General features: G+C 33.9%; 1 protein-coding gene across 1 annotated transcript; it reads right to left on the bottom strand.

The window, feature by feature from the left end:
* Positions 1-328: 328 nt before the first annotated feature.
* Positions 329-17,151, bottom strand: LOC141608340 (glutamate receptor 3.4-like). The gene is made up of 6 exons (XM_074427703.1): positions 16,848-17,151; positions 4,289-5,625; positions 3,792-4,069; positions 3,440-3,471; positions 2,863-3,272; positions 329-799 (listed from the first exon to the last, which is right to left on the bottom strand). Exons 1-6 carry the CDS (start codon positions 17,149-17,151, stop codon positions 329-331), a joined length of 2,832 nt encoding a protein of 943 aa, XP_074283804.1.
* Between the last annotated feature and the right edge of the window lie 663 nt (positions 17,152-17,814).

The raw sequence follows: 17,814 nt of genomic DNA, 5'->3' as shown, positions 1-17,814 counted from the left end.
AAGGTGATAATAAAACCTTTCATACGCAAGGAATGCTATATAATTGATCTACTAATGAATAATTTAGAGACATTTTTATATTTTTATTACTACTAATATATTTTCTCTTTTACATTTATAAATTACTCCGAACACATTTGAATTGCAACATTTTTTAAAATTTTACTCATGTGTTTTGTCAAATGTTGCAATTCTATTGAATTGTAGGGAATGATTATTTACAAGAGTCATGTACCATTCACATGCATGATCGTACATGCATTTATTCTGATGTATTATATTGATTAATTTATTAAAGTAATACACCTTTGAACAATACAATCTATAATCATATTGGCGAATGAGATTCCGTGCCTACACTATAACTCGGACTAGCTTGTAATCGTGTACTATCAATACTATTTTTTCGTTTAAAACTACCCTTGACCTCGGTTTCTTTTGAATCAATGAAATCAATCAAGTCCTTGAAGCTAGCTGATTTGAGACATCTATTAGGCCCCGACTTGGTAGGTTCTACTACCATAATTTCGTCTTGGCTAACTCCAGGACCATATTTAGTGTACTGATAAAGCACCGTGGAAAAAAAGATACCAAGTGATAAAAAGCATGAACCGCCACAAATTAAGAACAACCCCCAAAAACTTTCGAGCGAAAGCCGATTGTTGTATTCATTGGTTTGGCTCGAGCAACCTTTGAGTGACAACCACTTGTCATGAATTCTTTGTAGTTCACCGTTTTCAGAGAGTTGAAGAAGTGTCGTTGATAAGTCAACCGCCACAGGTGAGTCACGTTGGAATGCCTGTAATTGTAGAGGAAAATTTCAAATTTGTAATACTATTCTCGATTTATTTTTCTTTTCTTTTTCACAACACATCTAAGACTTAAAAGATCGAACTCAGTTATCTGAATAAACTCACCTATTTTGTGAAGAACATTAAAATTTTTGACCCTTAAGATTTTTTTCATTTCATGGACTAAGGATTCTTGCTCTATTTCTATATCAATCCTAATTTTATTATTTGAATGATCAGTTCTGTACCACTTCTTTAATAATGGTCTATATGACAGTTCATATTAATAATTCTTTTTATTTCTTATAGAATCGTAATTGATATTTGATATACATATCTTACTAAATCATTTCCATACATTACTGTTCTCCTATAAAAAAAAAGGAAACTAAATTCTCTCGTTTTCCCTTTCTCCTAAAATCTAATCAACTTTTTTTCCCAAAATTTCTTAATTATTGATGTTAAACTGCATATCACACAAGTAATAATAATAATAATAATAATAATAATAATAATAATAATAATAATAATAATAATAATAATAATAATAATAATAATAATAATAATAATAATAATAATAATAATAATAATAATAATAATAATAATAATAGCAAACTACTACCTATTATAGTCAGAATTTTTCAAAATACTACATATTATATTTTTTTATTCAAATTACTACCTACAAAGTTACAACTTTTCCAAAATTACTACTTAATCACTGGATTTAGAATTGAATTAATGTTATTAAGTGAATTTCATTAAGTAATCCCCGTTTTAAATTTAATCCTAAATAATCTACTCTTACTACCTTTATACTAATCCTAATCAATTTTTAATCTTCCTTATTCTTCATCTTGATCCACCCACCACCACCACCACCACCACCACCAACTTCCACCACTCTCAACAACCACCACCACCACCACCACCAACTTCCACCACTCTCAACAACCACCACCACTACTAATCACCATCTTCAACACCCACCACTATTTATCTTACTCTAGATGACCACCATCAATTTCCACGATTATCACCACGCCCGCCGGAAACCCTTCACCACCATAACTTCACTATGACTATCATTGTCGTATAGTCCTCCTTAGATCTAGGGTTTTAGATTGGTGGGGACTTGAGGTGGTTGTGTTGGGTTAAAGGTGGGACTTTAGAGGCATTATGGGCGGTGGTGGTGGTGGTGGGTATGACAAACATCGAAAATAGTGGGACTATGGTGACTTTTTGGTGGTGGTGGAGGATGATTCTTATGGTGGCTATATAAGGTGAGGAAGATAGTGTTAAGTGGGTGTTTAAAAACAAAAGAGTATAATATGTAGTATGTTGAAAAATCTTGACTATAATAGGTAATATTTTGCAATTCTCGGAATCTCAGGATGCGGGGGCTCGGGTGGCCGCTTACATTTTTACTAGACTTAGCTTTGCTATTGCTAAGGGTGTGGGAGCCCAGCTTGTTTCTCGGCTCCCCACCAATTTCATGTAAACTTATGTTTTTCTATTAATGATAGCTGCGCGCACCCTTTTATAATAATAATAATAATAATAATAATAATAATAATAATAATAATAATAATAATAATAATAATAATAATAATAATAATAATAATAATAATAATAATAATAATAATAATAATAATATTAATAATAATAATAATAATAATAATAATAATAATAATAATATCATCATCATCATCATCATCATCATCATCATCATCATCATCATTAATGATAAATTTTGTGATGAAGAGAAAAATGAACAAGAAATAAAAATTATTGGGTGAAAAACTAAATAAAAGAGGAAAAGACAAGTTTTACATATGCATTTAACAATTAAGAATAATAAGGTTTTTTTTTATGGCTTCCTTGATAATCTGTTTAATGTTTAAGAGATTGTTCATTAACTCAAACTACTTAAAAGAGAGCGATGGAGAAACGCCCTTTCAAGAAATCAGATTTGAAGCACAAATATGCAAGTCATTATGTAAAGTGAGAATGTTGGACGATTGTTCTTTAACAAAACCATAATGAAGCGGAAAAAAATGCAATTACTTACAAATCCCCAGCCGCTTTTTGTAAAAACTTGCCCTACTATCTGGAACTCGCAATTGCTGTAAGACAGGAACAATTTGACATAAGGAAGTTCATCAACTATGCCAGCTACTCCTCCATTATTTGGGCCACGCCTAAGTGCATCAACATACTCTTCTTGGTTCTTAAGTGATTTTATCCTAGATATATCTACATTGAGTTCTTTGACAAGATAATCATAAGCAATAGAACCATCCTGAATCCCAATTGGCTCATTACTTGAGATCAAAGTATCGATTCCATCGATTCTCGAAGAAAGTTGTTGCACTGTCAATATGGAGGTTAAACTAGCAGTATAACTTGAATTGATTATTAAAACCACAAACAACCATATAATCAACACAAATCTCCCCAAGGTGCTCACAGTGTTCTCTCCTGCAAAGTCAAACAAATTAATGTCATAAGTTTTTCCGATACCAAAATAATTATTTAAGAAAGTGACAAAGCGAACAACCCAATTTAGGGAGAAGCAAGCCGAGAAGGAAAGAAACAAAGTTTCTGGAACATGACAAAAAAATATATAAGAGCGTAGTTTTACTTACTATGTGAGAAAAACATCGTTGAGAAACTAAACCTACAAAATTAGAAAATTAATGTAAGAAAATTGACATCTAAAATACAACATTAATGAACAGAACAACAAGAAATTATTTTTCACTTACGAAACTATTAGAAAACCTTTTCTAAGTCACGAATAACAAAAACATTTGTCAGCTAGATCCGGCAAAAAAAATAGTAAAAAAACTTATGAGTCTTATGTAATGAGTAGTGCAAATTCCACTGGTAATTGTTTCTATTCCCTATTACTTATCATTTCATTTCTTTAAACCAATCACAGAATTACAAAACTATAACAAGATCTTATTTAAAAGCGTCAAGGGACAAAATACATACCACACAATTGTGATAAGTTGTTGACTTGGTTGACCACGAAATTCGCTATTCACTCGATGTTCAAGAATCCAAACAACAGCTCCAACAAATACAAAGAAAGCACCAGTAACACACCACATCTGCACAGTGAAAGGTTTCAAAAAGGCCCATGCACTTGATTGTACCTTCCTTACTGGAACAACAACGACTAGGCCCGATTCAACATATGGCTGCGTAAAGTCCACTATTCTAGTTCTGTCATTCGTGATAATTATGTCCCCTACAGCAGCATCAAATTTCTGATAACAAAAGTTCATACAAAAAATAGCCACGCATTATTAGTTGTCTTACTAACAGAATCGGTGCAAAATGAAAAATAAAGAAAATTGATTTATAGAGTCCCAGGACATTATTAGTCATATAGATTGAAAAACAAAATTATTCGAGTTAGGATATTAAGGTAATGATACCTTCTCTATATGCAAATAACTGGAAAAAACTATTAAAATTGTACTTACATTTTGTGAAACATCATAGACGAGATTATCATAACTCGGGTTTCTTAAACCGTCACCATAGAGTACATACTTGCGTGGAACAACATAAGGAAGTAGTCGTACTGCAGCTTCAAAGACGTCTATACAAAATCCTTGTGCGCCTGGTGGATCATTGTCCTTCCCAACAAAATCTTTATAACTTGCACGATTAGGCACTGCTATTAGTAGCGGCTTTCCATTGTTGGGAAATGTCCATCCCCGAGGAACATTGCTTGTTTGACCTGGCCATATGACACCATTAAGTTTTTGACTGCTCGCGGATTTGTTTGCAGGCTTTAGATATAGGATTTCTGGAGCAATAATTGAAAGTCCCGAATAATTTGACCAGTATCCAATCTTATTGATTCCACTTCCAACAATATTTAAAATGTCAAGTGACGGACGAGCTATGTTCTTATCTGATTCAAATTTGATTTCTCCCGATACACCGGTGAACTTAGTAGTTAGTAGTATCTGATTAAGTTTTTCACCTCCTTGAAATACACGAAGAGACGATAAGTTCAGTGCGCTCGTACTTGTAGAACTCAACTTCGGATCACTCGAAAATGATAAGTTTCCACCTTGATTAAAAAATGTTTCAAGAGCATGGGCTGCTAACATGACAGAGTCATATGCATATAAAGCATAAGAAATAATGCCTTGGTTCTCCATGGATGTCAATTCTTTCCATCTGGATTCCAATATTTGTCTCTCTTTAGAATGTACAATGTGATGCCGAAATGTTAACACTCCTTGTAATAGATCCATGTTTACGGTGTCTGTAGATTTTGGGGTGTCAATTACGGAAGCAAGCCAATTTGTTGCAATCCAGACAAAGCCAGACTTCATCATCTCTAAACTCTTGGCAACTGAAAATATTGTAAGGCCGGAATCAGGGTTCACATGAACAACATAAACCTGAGATTGCATCATGCTGACTTGGACTAACAAATCAGTAATAACAGTCCTTGGAGCATCGGGAGCAAAAGCTGCCTTGAAAGATATTTTGGCACGTTTTTTCGCAAGAGCATCTCCTAAGGCAGAAATACCACTTCTGCCATAATCATTATCCACATATATGGCAACCACATCTTTCCATCCATAACGGTCAACAAGATCCGCAATAGCATTCATTTGAAAATAGTCACTCTGTATCGTACGGAGGAAAAATGGATATTGTAGGGAAGATAAAGAAGGGTCTGTGGCTAACGATATTAGGGGAACATGAAGCTCATTCACCACATTAGAAATGACATGAGCGATGCCAGAGGATTGGGGACCAATTACAATTGCAACATTTTTTACCATTAGCTGCAAAGCTGCAAAATAGATATAATTATTTCAAATTAACATCTTTTAATCTTAGGGATAGTTAAAGATGATCATTCAGTAGTTATATTATTTACCAAAGAGAAACTGAGTTGTCACGTAATCACCATCTTGACTGAGAAGATAGATACCAAAGAACATTATCTATCTTGCTTCTTGTATAATTCTTAATTCTCTCAATCAAATGACACATGCCGTTATGAAAAACCTATAACTTGTTAATGGACAACCAATAATTTTAGTCTAAGGCTATCTTAATCCCCAGACTTAAAATTGGCCTTAACATCTAGTAATAATTTATTTTAAGACACACCTCAGATTTTTATATATTTTTTTCACTTTATTCCTAGACCGATGCTCAAACTCATGAAAATTTGTTACAACAATATATGAGACCTACTTTCTCACTCATATTTCAATACATAAGTCTTGACTTATGTCCTGTATTTCAAAGATCCAATTTAAAACTTTGCCATCATGAGAGTACATTATCCCTAATTTTATGTTAAGACTTGAATGAGTCTTGTATCCAGACTCAAATTGAGCATAAATAGGATTATACCTCGAGTTGTACAATAGCATTGTATGACCATCTAATATCTGACTAACATTGTACGACCATCTAATATCTGACTGAGCTTATATGTATTTTTTTTGCTGAGCTTTTAAAAATTTATAGATTACATTTTAGGTTTTTGATATGAAAACAAATGTAATGTTTTTGAGTTATATTATAGTCATTTTTTAGCTTAATATTTAAGTGAAGAACGCAGAAACTTTACAGTAAAACTCATAATTTTTAAAACAAAACTCGAAAATTTTATTATAAAGATCAGAAATGACACCAGCTTCAAATTGAATCTAGGGATAAAGATAGTCCAACTATAAATAGCTAGAAATTTCTAAATAACATACATGCTCTAATAAAAATTGAAGTGAAATCAATTATGAATGTTATTTTGTTCTACAACTGACTTTTGGTAGGATAAAAAGGTCATCTATGCTTGGAATTTTCAGATTGACTTATGCTATTAGGTTGGATAATGTTCTTAGACTTTAAAAAATTTCAAAATTTTTGAATTTTTAAAAAAGTTATCACTTTTTAAAATATATATGGATATCCATTAGGTTGTTGATTTACAAATACCCCTAAATATATTGTTGCATAAAAAACCATTTTTTTATATTTCCACACATCGTAAGAATTCGATCAAAAACATTTATTAGTCAAATATATTTACTCACCCATATCTCTATTTATCATATAAAAAGTATATGTATAATATCATATTTCCACCCTTTTCAATTTATGGATTTAATTTATCGATAAAAAATATATTGAAAAAAATATTTAATTTATCAATAAATAATATATGAAAACTATGAATAAGCGTCATGTGTTAAATAAAAAAATATCTCAAATGTCATTTATTAAAATTTAGGTTTCTATTTTATATGTATATAACAAAGTATCATAGTTATTGTCAAAGAAGCGGAATAATAAGAAACTATATGTGCAAAATTAACTGAGGGAAAAAAAATAAAAGCATAGGTATTTTCTTTTTGCCAAATATTACTTGGAGGAAATTCCATTTGAGCAAGAAAATATTTTATCCAAGCACACAATTATCAAAACGCAGATAATATCAGAGAGTAACAAACGATTTAGGATGGTATGATTATTAATAAATTATGTGTCTTATATATAATCCATACTTCATTACTTCTAGTCTATTCCATAACAAATAGAAGCTAAGCCAATAACCTTGTCCACAACTATAACAGAAAGTTTGTGGAGGACAAATGAATTAAGCCCTAGACACAGTCAGATCATGTAGGTTACATTAATGCAAACATGCGACCGAATTATGAATCCACATTGGATATACAATGTACCAATAAAAAAACGATGGATACACAAACATGAATACATAATTCTCGCTGATATTATGTTTTTTTTTTTTTTGGTAAAACATTCGAGTACAAATTTGGGAATGCTAGTTATTACATGACGCCTAAACAAAAATGTAATATTTATGAGTAGAACATCAGGCTATCAATAATGTAACTTAAGCTACTCGGAGGTTAGGCCTCCTTAAAGTACTCCTAAATGCTAACTAATAAGGGTGCACGAGTGCTTATGAAAGGGCCTCATATATACTATCGATTTTCAAAAAATGAACGAAGTTCAAGTTTATCACACGCATGAGTATGAGTGTCAGAGTTATATATGTATGTAAAACTAACGTATCACGATAAGTCGGAGTCAAGATTGTGGAATCTTATAGGGCTAGTTATACAATCATCTTAGGCCTCCGAATAAAAAAAATCTCTACCTTAGGCCCATAAATAATAGATCTGCACTTTATTATTCCCTTAAATAAAAAAAATCTTATTATATAGAAAGATAAAAAAAAGTTCATTAGATTTATATTCTGAGTGACAAGGTTAAGTTTATTTGGGATCCCTGTCTAATAGTTTAGAGGGAGAACGTTCCTCTGAAAAAGCAAAAAAGCCCCAAAAAATGAATATGGGTGTTGAATCCTTTCTTGGTCTTTCCCATCTAGCTCTCCATCTCTTTCTTTAGAAATTTCTTGAGTCAATTTTCTTGATTTCTACCTCCTCTAAGATTTGACTCTTTTAACTCTCCATTTTAACACATAATGATTTTCCAGATACCCTTATTTGGGGGTTGTCCGTAGATGGAAATTTCTCGACCAAAACAGCAACTTGGTTAGCACAAGGTTTGTTCAATCAAGCTCTTGTCAAATGTGAATTTCAGTGGATTTGGAAATTGAATATTCCTCCAAAATTAAATTTTTTTTCTTTGGAAAGCCTGTATTGACGGCCTTCCAACGAAAAGTAGACTTCTCAAGAGTCATATTGATGTCCCACCTCATTGTGTTCTGTGCAACAATCCTAATGAAAACAAAGATCATTTCTTTTACGAATGTCCCTTGATTGGGTCTGTCATCCAAGACCTGAACATTATTAGTTTCAACGAGTTTTTGTCAAATTATGATACTATTACAAGTCAAACTTTTCTAACGAAACTTAATTATCTCAAGGATTTAATTCCAAAAGATGACTTTATAAAGGTTATTTTTATTTGGTGGAATGCATGGTTCCATAGAAATGATATTATCTTTAATAATGTTAATTTAAGTATCAACAAACTTATTACTTTATGTAATAATAGCACTAAGACATGGAATGTGACTAGATTTAAGGATCTCAACAATCCCGAGGTAGAAGAGTCAGCTAGAAACAATTCTAGTAAGGAAGAGATTTGGTGGGAAAAACCTACAAACGGTTTCCTAAAGCTAAATTTTGACGGATTGAGAATAGAAGGTAATAAAGCTGCTTTAGGATATTCTATAAGAGATCACAATGGTAAAGTCATTTTGTTGGGAGCAAAAAAATGCGGATCCAATAATATCCTTGTTGCGGAAGCACTTGCTTTAAAAGAAGGTATTTTAGCAGCTAAATACTTAGGAATCTCAAAGTTAATTGTGGAGGGTGATAACTTATGTGTTATTAACTCAATTCGAGGTACTTGGCAAATTCCGTGGGAAATTTCTAGTATTATCAAGGATGTGAAATTAGACCTTCATTTATTCGAGGAAGTGATAATTAAACATTGCTTTCGTGAAGCCAACAAGGTTGCTGACTTCATGGCTTCAGTTGGACATTCATGTCCAACTCTTTCGAGGTGGTTTGATAGCCGGTGGCTTCAACTTACCTCCCTCATTCGAAAGGATGAGATAGGTTGGTTCTACCCTAGAGGATCAACCTAGTTTTCTTACCTAATCAAAAAAAAAAAAAAAAAAAAAAAACTCTCCATTTTAACCTAGAAAAATTTGTTAGAGTCATCTACCTTAAGAATAAAGGTTTAAATCAAGAATCTTAATAGAAATTTGTGAGTTTTATTATCATATTTTGATTGATTATAGCAAACAATGTTGGTATATGTTGATTAATTGTCCTTTTTTAGCTGTGAAACGCATTTCATTGTATTCTCAATGAATAGTGAAACAATATTGCGGCTGCCTGGTCATTTTTGAGACCCCTTCTTGGTTTTGATTGAATGACACAGGTGGAAGCCTTCTTCAAAGACATGGGGACTATTGAATGACATGCTTGTTTTTGGCTGAATTTTTAGCTTTTTAGGCAAATCAGTGTCAACATTAACAGTTTAAAGTTAACACTCGATCTTTTAGACTTATTTTTTTTCCGTCTTCTTAAGGTGGTTTCTTTTCCTTTTCGGCTTTTGAGGATTAAGATTTTCGTTGTGGGAGTCTTTTCTATGCCCATCTTTATCTCGGTCTTATTATGATTTTCTTGGTACATATATAACTCTTTTCCTTTTCGGCTTTTGAGGATGATATAAGTTGATTTTGATTAACCTAGTTTCTTTACCTTATCAACAAAAAAAAAGTTAATAAGTTTATTTGACCAATATATTTTACTTGACCAAAATTTAATTTAAGCTTAGATGTTTATTTGCGACAAGTGTTTGATAAATGGCATTTCAGCTCGCTAAATTATATAGCTACTCCAACTTTCTTAAAAAAAGGACCTTATCGAACAACTTTTCATAATTTTTGAGTAAATTAGAAATTACTCTCTTTTAAAATCCAGTTTTAAAAAATTACTCCGTTATAAAAAAAATTTCTTAAAATTACTCCCTTACGAATACACTTTTATTAAAAATTCTTCATAACTCCAACTTAAGCAACTTATTCTGTCTGTTTTACGTCATATACCAGTAACCTTTTCAACTATCTTATAAATAATTAGTTTTCAAATAGTACATTTTTAGATTTTAACTATCATTTCAGTTTTCATTTGTATTTTCAGCTAGATTTATCAAACAGCAAATCCTTACCTATCCTAAACTACTAAATTACGTACATAAGTACATTAATATTAGTGTTTGGAGTAATTTAATTATCTTTTCAATATTAACCCTACAATTATTAGCAATTAATCTATTTTCTCCTAATTTAAAGAACACTGTGTTATACAAAAATAAATCAACAAATTTCTTTCGACTTTATTGTATTCTCAATTCTCAACTATTAATGTATATGATTGTATTCATCATAAATCTTAACTTTGATCTTTGATCATTTACTCATCCTTCATCTATTTAATCTTTATAGTCTTAGAAATGAGTTTTTGACGTGCGATTGCACAATAACGTATTGACAACTATCAAATTACTAATACAGTGCTCCCTCTGTCCCAAGCTCCCAGTCAATAGTTTACGTTTTCTTTATTTTTCCCTCACAAAATAAAAGTAAACGTAATTGTTGGAAGTATTGCTTCAAAAGAATCCCCTTTTATCCCACATTGATAAATTATGTTGGATTAATATAGTTTATAAGTGATCACCTATGTTGGACTACTAGATGTGTAGTAGTAAAGGGACCGTACCACCAAACGGGCCGGGCTCGGGCACGGGCACGGGCTCTGGTAGAGCACCTGCGGTGCGTGTCGTAGGCTCCTTTTGGAAGTAAGATCACTTGTCTCTATATTATGGTTTACCATACTGATTTTGCAAAAATCTAAAAGATATTTACGAGACACTTTAATACAATTCTGGAACCTTCCTACTCTCCCAATATATACCTCCTACCTCTACCATTTTAGAACACACAAAAATCTTACTGTCATCTTATCTGTTCTATCTCTATAAAACGTCTTCTGCTACAAGCCGATTTTGGCAACGTTCTATTAGTAATTCTCAATCCGAGTCTTTGTCGTACACCTTAGGCTCGGACGTTGTATAACCCTGGGAGTTGGTTGCCAAGAGGCCGTGTGTATCGAGCGGGGCAAATTCAACTTTAGTACAGTGATTCTAATCACGCCACGACATTCTTCTTTACCGGTTCTGTAAGGTTTTTCCATTCATTGTTTATCTAATAGTTACACCGCCTACAGTCTAAAGTTGAATTTTAGTTTTTTTTTCTTGCTCGTTAAAATTTTATCTTAGGCGATATGGCTATGGCAATTTCTGCTGCTTCATTTAATCCGACTCTTATGCCTACAGTTTTTATCCCTGATATGTCAAAATTGGATTTACTTGACGGTAAAAACTATAGGATTTGGTCCGGAAAAATTGATTTTCTTTTAAGCTAGTTAAAGATAGATTATACTTTAAGTGAAACTGAAGCACCAGAAAACAGTGAACGGAATTATCCCGCAGACAATCAAACTTGTCGTAGTTTTTTACTGCACTATATGACCGAACCTTTATTTTTGATCTATAGCAAGATTGATACTACTAAAGACATCTGGGACGCTCTTAAAACAAAATACGGAACAAATGATTTTGGCACTAAAAAATATGCTTTCAATAAATGGTTAAATTTTCGTATAACTGATGAAAAACCTCTGCTAGATCAAGTTCACGAGTATGAGACTTTATGTGCTGATATTATAGCGGAAGGTATGAAAATCTCTGAAATTTTTCAAGCTAATTATCTACTCGAGAAACTTCCATCCTCTTGGCAAAATTATGTGCACTCCATGAAACACAAACAGAAAGATTTTACTCTCCTTGCGTTGGTGTCACACATCAAGATTGAAGAGCAAAATCGAATTCAGTCAAAAGGAAAACAAGTTGATCATTCGTCTTCCAATGCCAATCTCGTTGAGACAAAAAATCGCAACAAGGGTCCTAGACGTAATAATAACAACCACCACAACAACAAGGGACCAAACCAGATTCACGGAGTGAAAAATCAAACAAATTTTAAACCTAAAAGGCCGTTTAAAGAAGAATGTTTCACTTGTGGTGAAACGAGTCATTCCACAAGATATTGTCCGCAAGGATCCCAAGGAAAGTCCAGAAACAAGCATCAAGCTCATCTCACCGAAACAGATGAAGTAATTGCCGCCGTGGTATCCGATGTAAATCTAGTAAGCAATGTCACAGAATGAGTTCTGGATACTAGAGCTACGAGTCACATATGTTGTGACAAATAAGCGTTCAAAGAATATGTGCCAGAAACTAATGGACAATGCGCGTTCATGGGCAACTCTAGCACTACACGAGTCATTGGTAAGGGAAAGGTACAACTGAAGCTAACTTTCGGTAAACTTCTCGAACTTAATAATGTTCTTCATGTTCCAGAAATTCGTAGGAACCTTATTTCAGGGTCTCTACTTAACAAGGCCGGTATAAAACTCACCTTTGAATCCGACAAACTTGTACTCACTAGAAACAATAATTTAGTTGCAAAAGGTTTTTGTAATGGCGGGCTTTTCGTGCTCGATGTGGTGACTATTAATAAAAACTCTACCGCTTCCGTTTATCTCGCTAAGTCTATTACTTTATAGCATGCTAGATTAGGTCATATAAATGTTGATTATGTTAAAAAATTGAAACATCTTGACCTTATACATGATTTTAGTAATACGGCTTTGACAAATGTGAGATATGTGTAGAGCGAGGCTAAACATTCCAGGACACCGTTTAATAAACAAGTCCATCGTGCCTCAACTCTTCTTGAACTAAGCCATTCGGATTTGGGAGATTTCAGAAACACAATGAGCCAAAGAGGTAAGCGTTATTTTGTCACTTTTGTAGATGATTTCTCTAGATATACGAAAGTGTATTTGTTAAGTACAAAATATGAAGCTGAGCAAAAATTCATGATCTATAAAGCTGAAGTTGAGAATCAATTAGACCTAAAAATCAAACGTGTTAGGTTTGATTGGGGCGGTGAATATGAGGGTTATCCACTTAAAAAATATTGTGAATAAAATGGCATTATCCATGAGATCACTACCCCATTCACACCTCTACAAAACGGAATAGCCAAAAAGAAAAATGGATCTTTCAAAGACATGATGAATGCTATGCTTATTAGTTCTGGTATGCCTACTAACATGTGGGGCGAGGCCATTCTTTCTGCATGTTTTGTACTTAACAGAGTTCCACAAAAAAAATTGGAGCCAACTCCTTAAGAGCTCTGGAAAGGCCACAAGCCTAATCTCAACTACCTCAAAGTGTGGGGGTGCTTGGGAAAAATTGGAATACCTGCATGTCAAAGAAGCAAAATTGGACCAAAAATAATCGACGGTATATTCATTGGTTATGCTTCTAATAGCGCGGCTTACAGGTTTATTCTAAAGGATGGTTCAAATTTTGGTTCTATTAAAGAATCAAGAGATGTTGTATTTTTTGAGAATATTTTTCCAATGAAAACTAACTCTGAGCCTCGTTTACCGCTTGTTTCCAATAATGTTGATAATGCTTCTACTAGTGCAGTAACTAATGCAGATACAGTGACTAAACCTATAAAGAGCAAGAGGGCTAGAATTTCAAAAGATTTTGGCCCAGACTTCGAGACAAGTTTGGCACTTATGTTCTAGAAAATGATCCTAGAACTTACAAGGAGGCCATGAATTCCATCGATTCTACTTTCTGGCTGGAAGCTATCAACAGTAAGATAGACTCCATCAAAGGTAATAATACTTGGATTGTCACCGATCTGCCTAGAGGGTGTAAACCTCTAAACAACAAATGGGTCTTCAAGAAGAAACTCAATCCTGATGGGTCTATCGACAAATATAAAGCTAAATTGGTTGTTTGTGGTAATCGACAAATCAAAGGTTTGGATTTCTTTGACACTTACTCTCCTGTTACTAAAGTTGCTACTATTAGGGCTTTAATTGCACTAGCTTCTATACATGATCTATTTGTGCATCAAATGGACGTTAAGACAACTTTTTTGAACGCAGACATGAACGAAGAAATATACATGAAGCAACCAGAGGGTTGTGTAATTTCAGGACAAGAAGACAAGGTATGTAAAGTGGTTAGATCATTGTATGGTCTAAAGCAAGCTCTGAAGCAATGGTATGACAAATTTCATCAAACTATTACGTCTTATGGTTTTCATGTAAATGATTCGGATGCTTGTATTTACGCTAAAAAGGACACAAAAGGATGTGTTATCGTGTGTTTATATGTTGATGACATGCTTATTTTTGGTACTAATATGGATGTCATCAATGACACTAAAGTTTTCTTATGCTCCCGTTTTGACATGAAAGACCTAGGTGAAGCCAATGTTATTCTTGGTATAAAAATTACTTGGACCAAATGAGGTTTTAGTTTGGATCAGTCACATTATGTTTAGAAAATTCTTAAAAGATTTGACTGTTTTGATTGTGCACCAGTCAAAACCCCATACGATCTTTGTATACACCTAAAAACGAATGAGGGTGTTAGCGTGAACCAAGAAGAATATGCTAAGATAATTGGCAGTGTCATATTTTTAATGAATTATACAAGACCAGACATTGCTTATGCGGTAAGTCGTCTTAGCAGGTATACACATAGTCCAAATCAGTCACACTGGAATGCTTTATTTAGACTTCTAAAATACCTTAGGGGACCAATGGATTGGGGCTTGCACTATTCCAAATCTCCATGTGTTTTAGAAGGATATTGTGATGCTAATTGGGTGTCTGATAATGATGAGATTCATTCTACTAGTGGATATGTGTTTACTTTGGCTAGTGGTGCTATTTCTTGGAAATCTTCTAAACAAAGTTGTATTGTAAAATCAACAATGGAATATGAGTTTATTGCTTTATAATTGGCAGGTTAGGAAGCCGAATGGCTAAGGAACCTGTTAGCAGACATTCCATTGTGGGGGAGACCGGCTCCATCAGTTTCAATGCATTGCGATTCTCAAGCAGCCATTGGCGTGGCAAGCAATCAAACTTACAACGGAAAGAGGAGACATATACACTAGAGATATGCTATAGTGAGGAATCTGATCAGAAATAATGTGATATCACTGGGTTATGTAAAATCGGAGAGGAATATTGCGGATCCTCTCACGAAAGGCCTCTATAGAAAATTAGTGGTGGAGTCAACACGGGGAATGGGTTTAAAGTCTATTGGGAGTGAATCGTGACGGGGCTCCTCCACTTGGGTTTACCAAGTTCAATGGGACAAACGAAGTCACGAGAATCTTATGTTGTAATACTACTACCATTTCTATTTTAATAAAAGTGATGTAGTATTCTTTCTATATATTGTGCTATTTCTGTCATGTGAGGAAGGTTGAGCTAAGCTCTTAATAAGTCCATAGTCCTTGTGTAGGAATGGTTTGTGACAGTCAAACCTGATGAACTTACCTATGTGAATGTGAGGGAAATGCCCTACCCCTATGAGGTCTTTAGGCTTTAGGACCTCTAGAGCGTTCACGAGATACCAGGTACGTGAGGGGCACCTTTTTATGAACTTTCGCGAGGACGAACACAGATTCGAATGCAGGTTTGTGCGCATTTATCCGTTACAAACCACCGTGGAGAGTCCATTGCCGAGAGCAACTCGATACGGCTGTAGCAGGTAATTGTATGCACTGGGTGACAATTTAATTCCTCAGGAACATTGTCATCTTAAGACTTACGTTCCGTTTCCTTAATCAGCTATTTCTCTTCTTCTTCTTTTGAATCATGTGGGGGATTGTTGGAAGTATTGCTTCAAAAGAATCTCCTTTTATCCCACGTTGATAAATTATGTTGGACTAATATAGTTAATAAGTGATCACCTATGTTGGACTACTAGATGTGTAGTAGTAAAGGGACCGTACCACCATACACGCGGGCGCGCGCACGCCACGCCACGCCACGCCGGGCCGGGCCGGGCACGGGCTCTGGTAGAGCACCTGTGGTGCGTGCCGTAGGCTCCTTTTGGAAGTAAGATCACTTATCTCTATATTATTTTTGCACAATTTCCGAGACTGATTGTTCAGTCTTCTATAGGTGACTTATCTGAGTCTTTGTCGTACACCTTAGGCTCAGACGTCGTGTAACCCTGGGGGTTGATTGCCAAGAGGTCGTATGTATCGAGCGGGGCAAATCTTAGACATATATAGCCTTGATCGGAGTAACATATATAGGAATAAAGCATATATAATCTTGTACCAACAAATTTAAACAATAATCCTTTACTTTTCATCCCAAGTTGTGTTACTGTCTTAACGTAGGAATCGAATAGCATAAACCTCTAACTAGTGGTGACTACGTTTAGTTTACCATGCAGAATTGCATTTCCCTCCAACTTTCAAAACTATGTCAGCCATAACCAAATAAATGCAAATAGATGACTTAAGCAGGAAACAAGAAACTAAATAAATACGGAGTAAAACAAATGATTAAGACGAAAGGAGGAAATAAATACCTCCGATAGTTCCAATATATCCGCTGCAATTTGTGTCATGAACAATGATGTTTACCTTGGTACCATTCAAAATACTCGGGCTCGAATTGATGTCATCAACAGCAGCATCAATGGCAGGCCTCACAGCTCTTCCAATAATAGAATTGAAAGTGAAAAGAACACCAATATTAACAGATTTTGGCCTGGAAGATGCTGAAGTAGTTGATGCATTATTAGATATTTGAGCTTTTCCTCCAACCACTATAACAAACAAAACCAGCAAACTTAAGAAAACTTGTCTTTGGATATAATTATAGAAATCCATTTTCAAATAAGAAAATGTCTTCTAGCTCAATTGTTCAATCTATCAACCCATAAATACAATTTGTCGAGGATATAATTATAAGAATATATCCGTGGACCAACGATATTGTCCAACATGATATGCCTACGTATAACATGTGTAATCTACAAAATCGATAATAAAAAAATATATTACAAAATTCCTTCCCCTCACTTGCTATTAAGTTTAAATAAACTGCAACTATCCGAAAAAAATATTAAATGATCGAGTACAAAGTTTTTAAATAGCTTATACTACATATTAGTAAGTCTCCTATAAGACGTACGGCACAATTCATCTTAAGATTAAGACGGGTCAAGTGCATGCTACTTGAGTGTATAAAGAATGCATAGGGAAAACAATATATTTGTCTTATGTATGTAAGTGATATGATACTTAACCCGTCTTAAGTCTAAGATGGATAGTGCCGTCTTAAATGAGAATTTGTAATTATATATATTACACATTGGTAGAGAATTGTTTAAAAAAAATAACAGGCTTTGCATGACAACACTAAACAATGCATAATATAACGGTGTCATCGGTAGCGTGTTTGGAGAAGTATGGTCAACGGTTGACAAAAGTTGGCATAGGAATATTTTGTGACAAATGATTTAAGTTAAAGGAATCAAATGAATGGCAGAA

This window comes from Silene latifolia, chromosome 10 (genome assembly GCF_048544455.1).
Source record: "Silene latifolia isolate original U9 population chromosome 10, ASM4854445v1, whole genome shotgun sequence".
Classification (NCBI taxonomy): domain Eukaryota; kingdom Viridiplantae; phylum Streptophyta; class Magnoliopsida; order Caryophyllales; family Caryophyllaceae; genus Silene; species Silene latifolia.
The sequence above is the reverse complement of the archived record's forward strand: the minus strand, read 5'-3'. Positions and strand labels throughout refer to the sequence as shown.